This window comes from Callorhinchus milii, unplaced genomic scaffold (assembly GCF_018977255.1).
Source record: "Callorhinchus milii isolate IMCB2004 unplaced genomic scaffold, IMCB_Cmil_1.0 Scaffold14, whole genome shotgun sequence".
NCBI lineage: Eukaryota > Metazoa > Chordata > Chondrichthyes > Chimaeriformes > Callorhinchidae > Callorhinchus > Callorhinchus milii.
The window spans coordinates 16,491,819-16,506,567 of NW_024704755.1; the positions used below are offsets into that span (position 1 = coordinate 16,491,819).

At 45.8% G+C, this 14,749-nt stretch overlaps 1 protein-coding gene across 3 annotated transcripts in view; it reads left to right on the top strand.

The window, feature by feature from the left end:
* Window positions 1–14,749, top strand: part of LOC103186664 (RNA-binding Raly-like protein) — a 215,206-nt gene that overhangs the window by 188,056 nt on the left and 12,401 nt on the right. For all 3 annotated transcript variants that reach the window (XM_042340296.1, XM_042340295.1, XM_042340297.1), the window contains one exon: window positions 10,987–11,037. In XM_042340296.1, coding sequence (XP_042196230.1) covers window positions 10,987–11,037 — 51 coding nt within the window. The remainder of the gene's footprint in view (window positions 1–10,986; window positions 11,038–14,749) is intronic.

Consider the following 14,749-nt stretch of genomic DNA (forward strand, 5'->3'; position numbering starts at 1 on the left):
ATCTGCTGAAGGTTCCCAGCCACTTCTGATTTTATTTCAGATTTCCAGCATCTGCACTACTGAGCACAAATTATCTGAGATGTTTGCCTACAAACTTTGATAGCTTTGGTGCTGCCCATTGTGACAGAGAGGGAGGGGGGTCAGACCCACAGTCAGCCTATAGCTATCTCCTGGCTCAGGAGGACCGCATTTAATAACAATCCTTGAAAGTCTTGCATTAGGACATTGCACTTTAACATCATAATGCCTCAAAGTGTTCACAGGAAATAATATAATCCTTGAATTTGATGTAGCGCCTCATCATGTCTTCTAGTTGTTTCAAAGCGCTTCACAGGATATGCTGTAAAGTGAATTGACTGTATATTTGTGGGCGAAACGCAGCAGCCAATTGCGCACAGCAGCGTCCCCACACACAGTTGTGGATTGAAGTGATGGGTGGATGTCATCCGCATACATGTGGAAGTTGACCCCCATGTCTACGGATCACAATGCTATTTACCCCCTCCCGCCTCAATGAGTAAATGAGGCAAATCCTACCCTAACCTGGATTTTACACAATTTTACGAAATATTGCAAGGAATCCAGTTAAATCGAGTGAAACGCTGTGATTTATTCCACCTGGGCTGACATTCCAGTATAGTGCTGGGAGGTGCTGTCCTTTGGATGAGACATTATACCGAGGTTCCGTCTGCCAATTCAAATGGACGTGAATGATTGGAAGGGAAGGAGCATTTGGAATACAATTGGAACGTTTCCAACAATGCCCTGAGATCCTTAATGTCCACTCGAACAGAGTTAATGGCCCGAACAAGGTGACCATGAGGCTTGATTGAGGTCAGGACATTGGACTCATTTATAAAGCAGCTCAGTGCTGAAGTGGGAGAGATATAGAGGAGGTATTCTGGAAGCATTGAAGTCAAATGGACCAAAGAGCCTTTTTCATCGACCCGACTCCCAGTACAATGCTGGGGGCTGGGTGGGGGGGTGATGTGAGGGCAGGGCTGTTACCTTGCCAAACGTTACACATCACAGAAATATTAAGTCTGTCTGAAAACAATGTGGGAACAGGTGAAGAGGGGAAGACAGAAAGCAGCACTATATATAGAGATTATCCAAATCTCCCCAGGGGAATAAATTGATAGAAGCACATTCAATTGCTACATGCCTGGCCAGAGCCTCCTGAGCTGAGCAATGCATTCCCTCAAGGCAGAGTTGGTCGCAGATTGTAGTCTTTGCCTGGGAGATATTTTTATGTTTTCTCTCTCCTCTGCTATCCTGTCTGAGTGCAAGTTGAAAGGAGATGTAACGGGGCTGAAATTCAGCCCTGATTTACCAGTGCGCTCTGGATCTCGCACTCTAAATCCTACCGCATCGCTCGCTCCCTCCCTCTCATCTTTCAAAACTGCCATTAAGCCAGCTCCCTTGTATGTCCCTCCCTGTCTCCAACTGTAAAGCGCTTAGAGACATCCAACGTGACTCCAATACAGTGCCTGGGGTGGGGGAGTGATGCATTGTTGGAGGTGCCGCCTTTCAGATGAGATGTTAAACCTGTTCGGGTGGATATTAAACATTAAAAATTCTCTTAATTAAAAAGAGAAGGGGGTTTCTCTCTCTCTCGGTGTCCTGGCCAACAATCCCCCAAATAAAATTGGTCACTCATTCCATGGCTGTTTGGGGACATTATTGTGCGCAACCTGGCTGCCATGTTTCACCCACAAAATACACTCAATCCCTGTGAAGCGCTTTGAGACGTCGATTGTTATGTTGATGATATGTGCTGTATAAGCACAAATCCTTTTTGTTCACCTATAAAATACACAATGGCCACATTTTACGGTAGTATTGTGATAGTTCTCCTGACGTAAAAGGTGCTTTATATATGCAAGGATTATTATGTACAATAGGATGGCTGCTTTGTATAGTCGATGGAAAGCAGAGCAGAGAAGAGAGGAACAAGAACTGACCAAATGCACAGAGTCTAACCACTCGCTGTCTTGTCTGTAGAAAATGTTCTGTTTTGTTTTGGCTCCACAGCTCATTTGTTGGCCCGGGGCGAGGAGCTGTTCAGCTCTGTTGAGTAAATGTGCGTGTGTGCACTTAGTAATAACTAGTGCAATATGAATTATACATGACATGGGTTGAGAAGTGTAACATTTTATTTCTAATTGTAAAAAACTGGACAGCAGCCAAATTCAGCAAATTGACTTGTCGTAATCCTGTGATCTCTTGTGCGTTCTTTCAACGGCAACAGACGACCTCCAGCTCCATTGTCCTCCCTACCACTGTTGTTCCACCATCACAAGTCTTCTGCTCAAAACTCCCTCTGCCCCACCATCGCTGGCCAAGGCTTCAGCCACTACACCCTGCTCTTCCCAGCTTTCTCCAAATCCCTTTGTGTGTCAACCGGTTCAGTGGTAGCGCTCTCTCACTCTCTCTCTCGCCTCTGAGTCAGAAGGTTGTGGGTTCAGATCCCCATGTCGGGGCTTGGAATCACATAGTGGAAGATCTATTGCATCGCTGGGGGTGTGTTGCATTGTCAAGAGGTGCCGCCCTTCAAATGAGTCGTTAAACTGAGGTCCCGCCAGGCTGTTTAGGTGGCCATTAAAGATCCCATTGCGCTATTCGAAAAGAGAAGGAAGTATCTCTCTCGCTCCATGGCTGTTTGTGGGACACTGCAGTGTGCAACCAGCTGCCGCATTTCGGCCACAAAATTCACAGTCACTCCACTTTTACAGTGTATCGTGTGAAGGGCTTTGAGATGTCACAATGATGTGATAAGGCGCAGTATCAAATGCAAGGATTATTATTACTACTATAAGCGTGAGTTTCAAGTGTCCCGAATGGAACAGACGGAGCTAAAGCGGGCTCCATCCCTCGCTCCTCTCTCTCTCTCTCTCTGCTCTCACAGCTGTGTTGCCCTGATGAATGAAGCGTTGTGATGTTGTAAACACAATTTCTGCCTAACTCACGCCAGCACCTCCTCTACAGCCATAAAGCAGTTCAGTATGCTACATAAGAACAGATTTCAGGGCAGAGAAGAGAAAAGGACGGATTAGAGAGTGAGAGCGATGTGGAATAGGAGGTCAATAGGGTGGGTGTTCTGAAAGGATTGATCCCAAGTAGTGTCAGCCTGGCACAGCAATAGCGCTCTTGCCTCTGAGTCAAAAGGTTGTGGGTTCAAGCCCCATGTCGGGACTTGGAATCACATTGTCTAAGATGATACCCCATTGCAGTGCTGGTGGGGGTGTTATTGCATTGTCGGAGGTGCCATCCTTTGGATGAGATTAAACCGAGGACCCATCTGCCTATTCAGGTGGATGTTAAATATCCTAGTCTAGGTCAGCATTCCTGTGTCAGTGACACTGTCTCTCCTAAGCAGTGGACCCTGTAGACCATGTAAAGCTGTGGGAAACTCTATACAGTGGGACTTTTCTTCCTGGAGAGTCAGATGTCCCTATTCCTCAAGGTTCTCATCTGCATTCCCGACACAGTTTCCGATTCAGGAATTGATTAAACCACAGGGTGATCCGTACCTGAGAGAAACAGCAGTTGGGATAACAGCTGCAGACTGGCTGTGTGGGCTGAAACCCTCTTCCTTGTTGAGGAATCCTATCTATTAAGAAAAAGGCAAAAATCCGTCAGCACTGAACTGAGTGTTAGAGAGGAGAGTGAGTGTGATGGGTGCAGCTGAGATATTGAGAAGCAGCTTCACGTGGTGGATGTAAATGATCTGTCTCCCCACTCCTCCCCTCCTGTAAGCCGAGCTCTGGGATGCTCACAAATCAGAGGCTTGACTTGGATCCGGAGTTATTCTCTCCCAGTTCCTGGCTCTGTCCCCTCCCCTGCTGCCCGCCTCTCCCTGAGATCAGAGAAGCTTCCCAGTGTGGCCCGCTGCGTCACGCCAGCACTGTGCCAGCCAGAGGCAGAGCCAGAGGCAGAGCCAGAGGCAGCGTTCGGGAACACTAACCCATGTGGGTGAGACCAACCTTGTCTTCACTTCAGCCGACCTAAGTGAGAGAGCGATCCACTGCAAGCCTCTCGCTGCCTGGTGCACAGTCAGACAGAGCTGAACACTCACTGCCACACGCATGGGGCAGTTCTCATTGCACAGCCAGATGGACCATCGCACGATAAGGTAAAGTGATCAGCCCTGGGTGAGAGGCCAAGTGTGTGTGTGGGGGGGGGCGGGGGGTGGGGGGGGGCGATTAGGGGGTGGGGGGAATCCAGACGCTTGTGTAAAGGCCACTTTGAGAATCTGATATCAATCGAACCTTCCCTTTGCTCCTCAGTGTGGAAGCGAAGGATTTCACGATGTGAATGACCAGACTGTGAACAGACCGAGCGGCACATACAGTAACTGAGGCGAGCGACAGGCAGGCAGGCAGGCAGGGCTGAGAGATTGATTAGCTGTGTCCCCGGGTCCCAGCTCTGTGTCTGACACCCAGTAATGTGGCTGGGGATGGTGCTCTGCACCAACCGGGAACAGAATGAATATTGACATTTTTTTATTAACTCTTTGGGTTCATTTCTGGACTAATAGCCCAATTGTAACTTTTCATTCACAGAATGGATTTTCCTACAATCCTAATATCGAATATGATGCTCAGTGTCTCTCTCGCTCTCGCTCTCTCTCTCTCTCTCGCTCTCTGTCACTTCCCATCTGTACTGTGAATCTGTAGCAGATTTTTGTCAGGTACCAGTAATAACCGAGTATGCATGTGTGCAGGTCTTTGCACCTGTTTCTGTGCGTGAATGTGTCTGTGTGTGCAAGAGTGTATGTTGGCATGTGAATGCTGACTGTGTATCTGCATATATGTGTGTGTATGTGAATTTGTGTGTGCACATTTGCCTCTGTGTGTGAGTGTGCGTGCACTTGTGGGTTTGTGTGTGTGTGTGTGTTGGTATGTGAGTGTGATGGTGTGTGCATGCATGTGTGCGCGCATTTGCACTTGTTTCTGTGCATATATGCATTTGTGTGTGAGTGTGTGTACGTGTCTGTTGGTGTGTGAGTGCTGATATGTGTTTTAGTGCTTGTGCACGTGTATCTCCAATTGTGTATCTGTGTGTGTCTGCTTGTATATGTGTGTGTATTTGTGTGCATTTTTTTGTCTGTGTGTGGGTGCGTGTGAGTGTGTATGTGTGCACATGTGTCTGTGTGTATGAGAGCGTGTGTGTCGGTGTGAGAGTGTGTGTGTCTGTTGGTTTATGAGTAATGTGTGAATGTATGAGCACGGCTGTGTGTTTGAGAGAGTGTGTGAGCATGGCTGTGTGTGTGTGTTGGTGTGTGTGTGTGTGAGCACAGCTGTGTGTGTGAGTGTGTGTGTGTGAGGACAGCTATGTGTGTGTGAGCATGTGTGTGTGAGTGTGTGGATATTGAGTGAGTGTCAGAGGGGAAGGCAGTGTTTGAATGCTCACCAGGCCGAGGGCAGGATAGAGGGAACAACATACAAGCATCAGATCAGAATGGGAAGAGGATTGGGAATGGAGAACAGGACAGTGAGAATCACATCGCTGGGGAGCATGTAGAGATTATAAGAGGCTAAAGACTAGGATCTCAAAGGGATCCTCTCTCTGCCTGGGCGCTGGGCATGTGAAAGGAATGAGAACCGGTGAGCGCTCAATATCTGAAAACCAGCCGATGCAGAAATGACTGACATGTGCAATTCACTTTGGACATATTGCAAAGAAAAATAGATTTAATAAAAAGGGAAAACAGATAAGCTTTATCAGCCTCAGTGAGGAGCAGAGTCCATTCCTGAAGTACTAATAATAATAAAAATAATAATCCTTGCATTTGATATAGCGCCTTATCGCGTCTTCGAGACGTCTCAAAGCGCTTCAGAGAATATACTGTAAAGTGAGTTGACTGTGTATTTTGTGGGTGAAACGCGGCAACCAATTGTGCACAGATAACAACAAATTTACATTTATATAGCGGCCTTCACGTGGGGAGGATGTCTCAAGGTCCTGGACAATCCAGGGTTAGCACTCGAGCTGGGAATGGGGGGGGGGGCTTTTGGGGGGAGCGGAATGAAGATGACTGAAGATGCAGTCAAACAGGAAAGTCTTGTGGAGGACTTTGAAGGGGCGAGTTGTAGGGACTCCGGGATGGAATTCCAGAGAGTGGGATCAGATACATTGCAAACCCAACCACCATGTCACTTCAAACCGCACCCGAAGCTGAATTCATCTTAATAATCCTTAAGATTTGTATTGCGCCTTTCACGTCAGAAAGTGAGAAGTGACTGTGTGCTGTGTGCCACCAACATGGAGTCAGTGACCAATTTTTATTGGGAGATTGTTGGCCAGGGACTCCGGCAGAGAGAAACTCCCTTCTCTTTTCACATAATGGGATCTCTAACGTCCACCTGAACAGACAGACTTTGGCTTCAGTTTAACATCTCTTCTGAAGGACAGCACCTCCGACAATGCAACACCCTGCAGCACTGTATAGGAGCGCCAGCTTAGACTATATGATTCCAAGTTCCCAAAGTGAGGCTTTGAACCCACAAACTACGGACTCAGATGCGAGAGCGCTACCACTGAGCCAGGCTGAATCCACTCGAATATATAACAACAACAACAAAATGACATTTATAGAACGCCTTTCATGTCGGAAGAATGTCCCAAAGCACTGAACAGTCAGCTGTCGGGGCCCGAGCATGGGGGAGGGGTGGTGTAGGGGTGAAGGAAGGCAGAGAGGTGGGAAGGAGACCAAAGGCACAATCAAAGCAAAGGCTCTTGAGACCGGCCTTGAAGGAGGTAAGGGAGCACATTGCTGGGTGATTGAGCTGGTAATAAGCGACCTTGTGGAATGGACGGAGATAGAACTATAATATATAATATTTAACAATAATAACCTCATTCTCCAGACACCTTAGGTCACTGGGTGTGTTTGCAAGTGGATAACATGCCCTCACCAAGATCACATTTATCACAAATCTCTGGGGATAATATTTTCTGTTCATTGCGTCTCTGTTGTCGATGCCTTTTTAGGCATCACACCTAGAATTCCTCCCTTCCAGTCACAGTCTCAGCCTGGGACCACCTTGCCTTGGTTATTAAGCGTTCTGGGACCCTACCTTGTGAGGGGCGCTATATAAATGCAAGCTGTTGTTGTTGGTGTCTTCAAATTGAACATGAGACAGAATTGTGAAATGTTCTTGAATCCAGTCCTGATCGATGCCTCAATCCCTCTGCTTCGCCTCCTTATTATCTGTCTTTAAATCCCACCTTAAGACCTGCCTCTATGGACAGGGTCTGTGGTCATCTCCCCCTCTCCCTTGCCCCGAACACGTACACAGTGTAGCGCTCCGAGACGCTATCCTGAGTGAAGGGCACTGTAAGTAGCTCAGTGGTTACAGTACTTGCAAGTGAGAAGACCTGGGTTCGATTCCCGGGCAGAGCAAAATGTTGGGCAAGTTTCCTTCCTTACTCCAAGCACATGCCTCTGTTTACCTAGCAGTAAGTAGGAACCCGGTTGTTAGTTGATTGGCTTTTCTGGGTTTAATAATCCCTTCCCAATTTGTAAAAAAAAATAACTAATAATAATTTGGTCACTCAATCCACGGGGGACTATTGTGGGACACTGCTGGGCACAATTGGCCGCTGCATTTCTCCCACAAAATATACAACAACAACTTGCGCTCCTCACACAGAGTAGCGTCCCAGAGTGCTTGAGTCTATTCACTTTACAGTATATTCTGTGAAGCGCTTTGAGACGTGGTGAAGATATGATAAGGCGCTGTATCAAATGCAAGGATTATTATTAGTAGTATAAAGGTAAGTTGTTGGTTTGGAAAAATTTTCCGCAAAGATTCTTTAAATAAGATTTTATCTTTTACGAAGTATGGAGATAATAATAATGTTAATAATAATAATCTTGCATTTGATACAGCGCCTCATCATCTCACTGATACGTCTCAAAGCTCATCACAGAATATACCTTAAAGTGAATTGACTGTATATTTTGTGGGCGAAACGTGCTAGCCAATTTCACACAGCAGCGTCCCACAAACAGTCAGGGTTTGAGTGATTACATTTTTTTTAAGGGATTATTATCCCCGGAAAGCGATCGGCCAATCCCCTAACAACCGGGGTCCTACTTACTGCTGGGTAAACAGAGGCGTGTCGGGTAAGGAAATTTGCCCAACATTTTGCCCCCGCCCGGGAATCAAACCCGGGTCCTCTCGCTTGCGCTGTTGTTATTGTTGTCTCTTCAATGGGTTTATCAGTGGCAGAAACAGTACAACACAGTAAATAGCCACTAGGAAATAAATAGCAGCTCAGGAGGTGTGACTAAGCTCAGGTTTCAGCTGTTTTAAGCTACTGAAGCTTTGATGGTAGAGTTCAGCTGAGATCTGACTCTGTTAGATCACATCACAACTTTGGGATTTTCTCTCTCTCGCTCGCTCTCTCTCTCACACACGCTACAATCTGGTGCTGTGAATATCCAGCAGGGTTGAAATACTAATCGCCTGAGTGAAGGAAATGATCCAATGTGAAATCACCCCACACAGAATATACACCCACCCAAGCCACAGGATTTACAACAATAATTTTTTTGAGTTTTACATCATTTTATCGCCTCAAAACGTCCAAAAGTGTTACAACATCAATAACTTGCACTTATATAGCGCCCTCCACGCAGGATAAAGTCTAGGGAGTGCTAACTGGTGGTTAGAGTACTCCTCACAGGCAAGAGGACCTGGGTTCGATTCCTGGGCAAGTTTCCTTGCTCCACCCGTCTCTGTTGACCTAGCAATGGGTAGAACCTGATTGCCAGTCGATTGGCGGATCGCTTTTTCGGAGGTAATAATGGAATATAATGGCATTATATTTTGTGAAGTGCTTTGAGACATCTCGAAGACATGATAAGGCTCCATATCAAATGCAAAGATTATTTTTATTAATGGAGTGGCTCTTGATACAAAGAGTTGTGTACTTATCCAGCAGAGAGCGAGGCATTTGAAGCTGTCTGTCTAGCCAGCTTCCCGCTGCTTGTCCAGTGAGATGGAGAGACCAAGAATAGATTCGAAGATCTGACTTTAAAGTAAGGTCCCAGGTTCGATCTTTCCCATGTGTTGTCACCTTCTCTCAATATAGCTTCGGCTGTTGAGCTCTGGGACGCTATCCCATGTGAAGGGCACTAAATAAATGCAAGTTGTTGTTGAGTTGCTCAGAACCTTGAGAGATGTTTCCTAGCGATGGGGTGCTATACCAAATACAAGGATTATTATTTTGATGTTATCACAGTTTAAATCACTCTGTAGAGGTAATTTTTAAGTGGTTTTCAGTGTCAGTCAGCCAGACCAATACCATTGCATATGAATCGTCGTTATTTTTCTCCATATATTTGAACTTCCTAAAATAGCTACTTTTTGCAGGAGGTTGATATTTTGTTCAGGTATTTTGTCAAACCAGTCCCAGTTGCACCGATGATTGCAGGATCTATGTAGGAAATGCAACTTGTTGCTCTCGTATGTCTGTTTTACATTATTATTCACATAACGTGGAGTCCTGTTAGCTCAGTGATTAGAGCACTCACTTTACAAGCGAGAGGACCTGGGTTTGGTTCCCGGGCAGGGCGAAACGTTGGGCAAGTTTCCTTACTCCGCACTCCTCTGTTTGCCTAGCAGTAAATAGGAATCCAGTTGTTAGTTGATTGGCAGATCGCTTTTCTGAGGATAATAATCCCTCCAGAAAATGATAATAATAATAATTTGGTCATTCAATCCACGATTGTTTGTGGGACGCTGCTGTGTGCAATTGGCTGCCGCGTTTCACCCACAAAACACACAGTCAATTCACTTTACAGTATATTCTGTGAAGCGTTTTGAGTCGTCTCGAAGACGTGAAAGGTGCTGTATCAAATGCATGGATTATTATTATTATTGACTCTCGTTGAATCCAGCGCTGGTTCAGAGATACCTTTCAGAGCCACTGAGCTGTCTCATTGACCACACAGCACAACACCACATAACAGGCCAAGGTTGCAGCTGTACACATCGCCTCGATGAGCACCAAATAATTTGCATGAGAAAGCACAGCACAGCCCAGCTGAGAGCCAAACGGCAACTTAATAGTTTGTAATGAAAGTCCTTGCAGTTGGCTATGGACATGTGAGAGGCTTTATTATTATTCATTGATATAATTTTGGAGAGAGAGAGACGAGAGCCTTGTCAGCCCTCTGTCACAGCCCGAACCACAGGGAAACGGTTTGATGTAATGCTAATGGGCTGTTTGGAATGCAGTCAATCAGTTTGCCCTTACCGGCATTACAAATACTGTGCATTATGCCTAATACTCTCAATGTGGAAATTGAGTTCAGTTATTGCAGAATAAATGACCCCGGTGAAGCTAAAAGCAATAACAAGCAGCTGATTTGAGAGCTGGATGAGATGGGCCAGGATGTAAATCAAATCTCGATTAGTATAATGAGAATCGAGTGTCTGCACTCAAATCTTGGCACGACCGACAATCCCGCAGCTAAAACCCCTCCTTCACCTCACCACTGTCTTTGGGACATTGCTGTGCGCAAATCTTTGTGCGTTTGTCTGACTGTTCCTGTCGTTGTGCACAATTGGGCTCCGCATTTCGGCCACAACATGTTTATGTGAAGCGCTTTGAGACGTTTCAACGACGTGATAAGGCGCTTTATCAAATGCAAGGATTATTATTATTATTTTTATTGTTGCTCCTCAGCAAGCTAAATCCCCAATAGCTAATATAATAATATTAAGAAACTTTGGATTTCACACAGCGCCTTATCACGTCGTTGAGACGTCTCAAAGCGCTTCGCAGAATATTCTGAAAGTAAACTGACTATATATTTTGTGGGTGAAACGTGACAGCCAATTGTGCACAGCAGCGTCCCATAAACGGAAAGCTAGCTAACTACCTAAAACACCTCAGGGAAGCCTGGGATTATTGCCCATTCTGGGTCCTTGCGGAGCTCTGACTGAATCGCTTGTTTTCTCTCCACAGAGGTGGCTATGACTTTGACTACGACTATTACAGAGACGACTTCTATGACAGGTACGTAAGTCCCATGTCACTCGATCGTGTTAACTGATTGTCTTGACCCCTGCGCCCCCCCCCCCCCACACCCACCACCCGAATTGCTCTTAATATAAATGTCCGTGCATGTAGATATATCTATGTAGATATATGTGCATGTGTGCAAGAGAAGCGCATCGCTGTGCGCATGCATGCGTGTTGTGTGTTTGGGTCTGCATGTGTACGTGAATCCATGCGTGTGCACATGTGGGAGGTCAGCCACACTGACAAAAGGTTTCCCAGATCCAGGAAAGCCTACAGCAAAACTCAACACATGGGCAACATGATTACTTACTTAGGCTTGAACCAGTTGGCATCTCACCAGGACTATTGTATTAATCTTACACACAAAGGGTCTCTCACTTAACTCACTACAACAGAGGTTCGAATGAAGAAAGAAGGTCCTTCAGCTCATCTGATCTCATCCCTCCAGAATCCCAGCCCTGACATTCACCCATCGCAGCATTCAAACAAATCCCAATCTCAAACAGCCTTCCTTGTGGATTCCCTACGGAGATGGGCCAAAGGGCCTCCTTCATCCAAACCCATCTGGCAATCTCGCGATTGAAGACGCAAGTTTAAAGAGATCTGTTTTATACAAGAAGGTTTTGAGACGGGACAGTTTCCCACCACGCGCTCCTTACAGTGAGCTCCATCGACAGCTGGACTCTCACGAAATAGTTTGAGAAGGTGAAGCATTTGATGGTCGCAACCCAAAGATTTGCCTCGGCTGTTAGGATAATCATGCTCTTTATTGCATCTTCAAAACTAATTTGCCCCTATTCTTATATAGCAAATTGGGGAAATCTACACACCAAGAAGATAACTGCTCAGTCCTCGGTTGTGCTCCCAATCCACACAGCGGCAAATTCCATTTTGAGTTAAATTGCTCATCTCCAGTGTTTGTTAAAGGGAGCGAGCACCTGACTACATCTCCAACAGGGTTGACATTCGCCTAGTCTCAGCCTTTGATCCCATTTTGTCTCAAGAACCGGGCAGAATTGTGAAAAAAATCTTAAATGCAGTCTTGATTTGGAAGCTGTGATTTACTGCAGTTCTGAAAAAAGAGCTTAAGAATCAGTCCTATAGTTCAGTAGTCAAGAGCACTCGCCTGGCAAGTGAAAGGATCTGGGTGATTCCCGGGCAGGGCGAAATGTTGGGCAAGTTTTGTTACTCCTCACGCCTCTGTTTACCTAGCAGTAGGTAGGAACCCGTTTGTTAGTTAATTGGTGGATCGCTTTTCCGGCGGATTAATCCCTTAAAAAAATAATAATTTGATCACTCAACCCACAACTGTTTCTGGAACACTACTGTGTGCATTTGGCTGCCGTGTTTCACCCACAACATATACAGTATATTCTGTGAAGCGCTTTGAGACGACTTGAAGACGTGATAAGGCGCTGTATCAAATGCAAGGATTATTATTATTTTACAGGCTAACACTGGATGGAATTTTCATTTTTCCATCTCTTGTGCGTTCGCGAGGTCTGGCATGAACTCCAGAGGGAGAGGGGTAAGGGGGAGCCCAAACTATAACTCTGACCCTGCCAAGCCATACCTGGAGAATTGTGTCACTTCACCAATTTTATTTGAGGGATTGTTGGCCAGGACACCAGGAGAGAGAAACTCCCTTCTCTTTTCGAACAGTGCCACAGGATCTTCAACATCCACCTGAACATGCAGACGGGACCTCGGCTTAATGTCTCACCCAAAGGACGGCGCCATCGACAATGTACCACCCCACCCGCCCCCATAGCTGCACTGGATCGTCAGCTGAGACGCTGTGATTCCAAGTCCTGACCTGGGGCTTGCACGCACAAACTTTGACCCAGAGGTGAAAATGTTACTGACTGAGGCCAGCTATTAGTCAGGTTGTTAGGGCACATGGGACGTGGTCACACTGACTGTAGCGGGGCTGTGCTGGTGTGAGTGTTGGAGGCTGGTCTTTCCCTTTAAGATTGGCTGAGGTGCTGTATTGATAGTAACTCAGGTGTTTTTTTTCCCCAAAGCACTGGATTTGTCTTCACTCCGGGCAGCTAATCAATATGACTTACATTAAACTTACTTAATCTCTCTTTGCCCCACGGACATGCCAAACAATTGAACACTCGGATCTCTTGACTGACCGGCCTTGCTGGAGAATGCTGTTGATTGAGTGTTACCATTAACCCAACCGTCTTTGGCATTGATCACAAACTGTCGCACATTATGTGGTTTTTCATCAAACAACTTGCTGGACAGTGTCCAATGGGCGCTGTGGGCACAGAGCCTGATACAGCAGCTGCACACTTCAAATCCTGCCTAAAAACACTTTGTGTGGCTATAGTGACCTCCCCTTTCTCCAACCCCTTCTCCTTTGCTCAGTGTAGCTCCTGTCATAATGAAGCACTCCAATGCAATATCCTGCATGAAGGACGCAGTATAAATGAAAGTTCCTTTTGTGTGTGTTAATAATTGTAATAATCCTTACATTTGATACAGGGCCTTATCACATCTTTGCAACATCTCAAAGCGCTTCACAGAATATCCAAGTGAATTGACTGTACATTTTGTGGGCGAAATGTGGCAGCCGATTGTGCACAGCAGCGTCCCACAAACAGTCCTGGATTGAGTGACCAATTTATCATTTTTTAACGAATTATTACCACTGGAAAAGCGATCCGCCAATTGACTAACAACCGGGTTCCTACTCATTGGGTAAACAGAGGCGTGTGGAGTAAGGAAATTTGCCCGACGTTTCGTCCTCCCGGGAATTGAACCCAAGTCTCTTGCGAGGCGAGTGCTCTAACTATTGAGCTACAGGACTTGAGCGGAATAAACGCTCCTCTCAGGGCCTGTCTCCCTGCAACTATCTTAAACCTCAGTCTTGTTCCAGTTGACGGAGCCTGTCTCCACTCGTTGGCCATCCAGGCTGATTTTCCGGCTGTCTGACACCCAGATTTCTTCTAGCGGAATTGATGGGCTGAGGAGAATAGATTCTGATGATTTTCATCGGGATGTGGTTGTTTTTTCCCCAACCTTCACACACTGCTTTAAACCCTCCAAATAACTCACAGACAGCTGAACAGATTCACAAATATATGGAAATCATTCTGTGCAGCTAGCTGGCTAATAAAACATATTTGCTGCAAAGGCCAAAGCAAAACAAAGCAAGGCCAAAATTAATGATAATAATAATAATCCTTTGGTATAACGCCTTAGCACGTTTTCGAGACGTCTCAAAACGTTTCACAGACGGTACTGTAAAATGAATTGACTGTATATTTTTTGGGCGAAACGCGGCAGCCAATTGCGCACAGGTAACCAGAAGGTGAATTAAAGGGGAGGTTTGTAAAAAAAATGCACAAGAAGCAGTTGGGAATGTGGAACGCTGTGTACAGTCTCTTGTTGGCGCCATCATAACAGGGACACAAGGCCATTCAGCCCATCCAGCATGTTCCACCAGTTTTATTACATCATGGCAGAACTTCATCCCATAGTCCCTTTCTCTTGCTTCATCTTGTTGTTGCTGTGTGTAATAATAATCCTTGCATTGGATATAGTGCTTTTTCACGTCTTTGAGACATCTCAAAGCGCTTCACAGGATATACTATAAAGTGAATTGACTGTATTTTTTTGGGCGAAACCCGGCGGCCAATTATGCACAGCAGCGTCCCACAAACAGTCGTGGATTGAGTGACCAAATTATTAT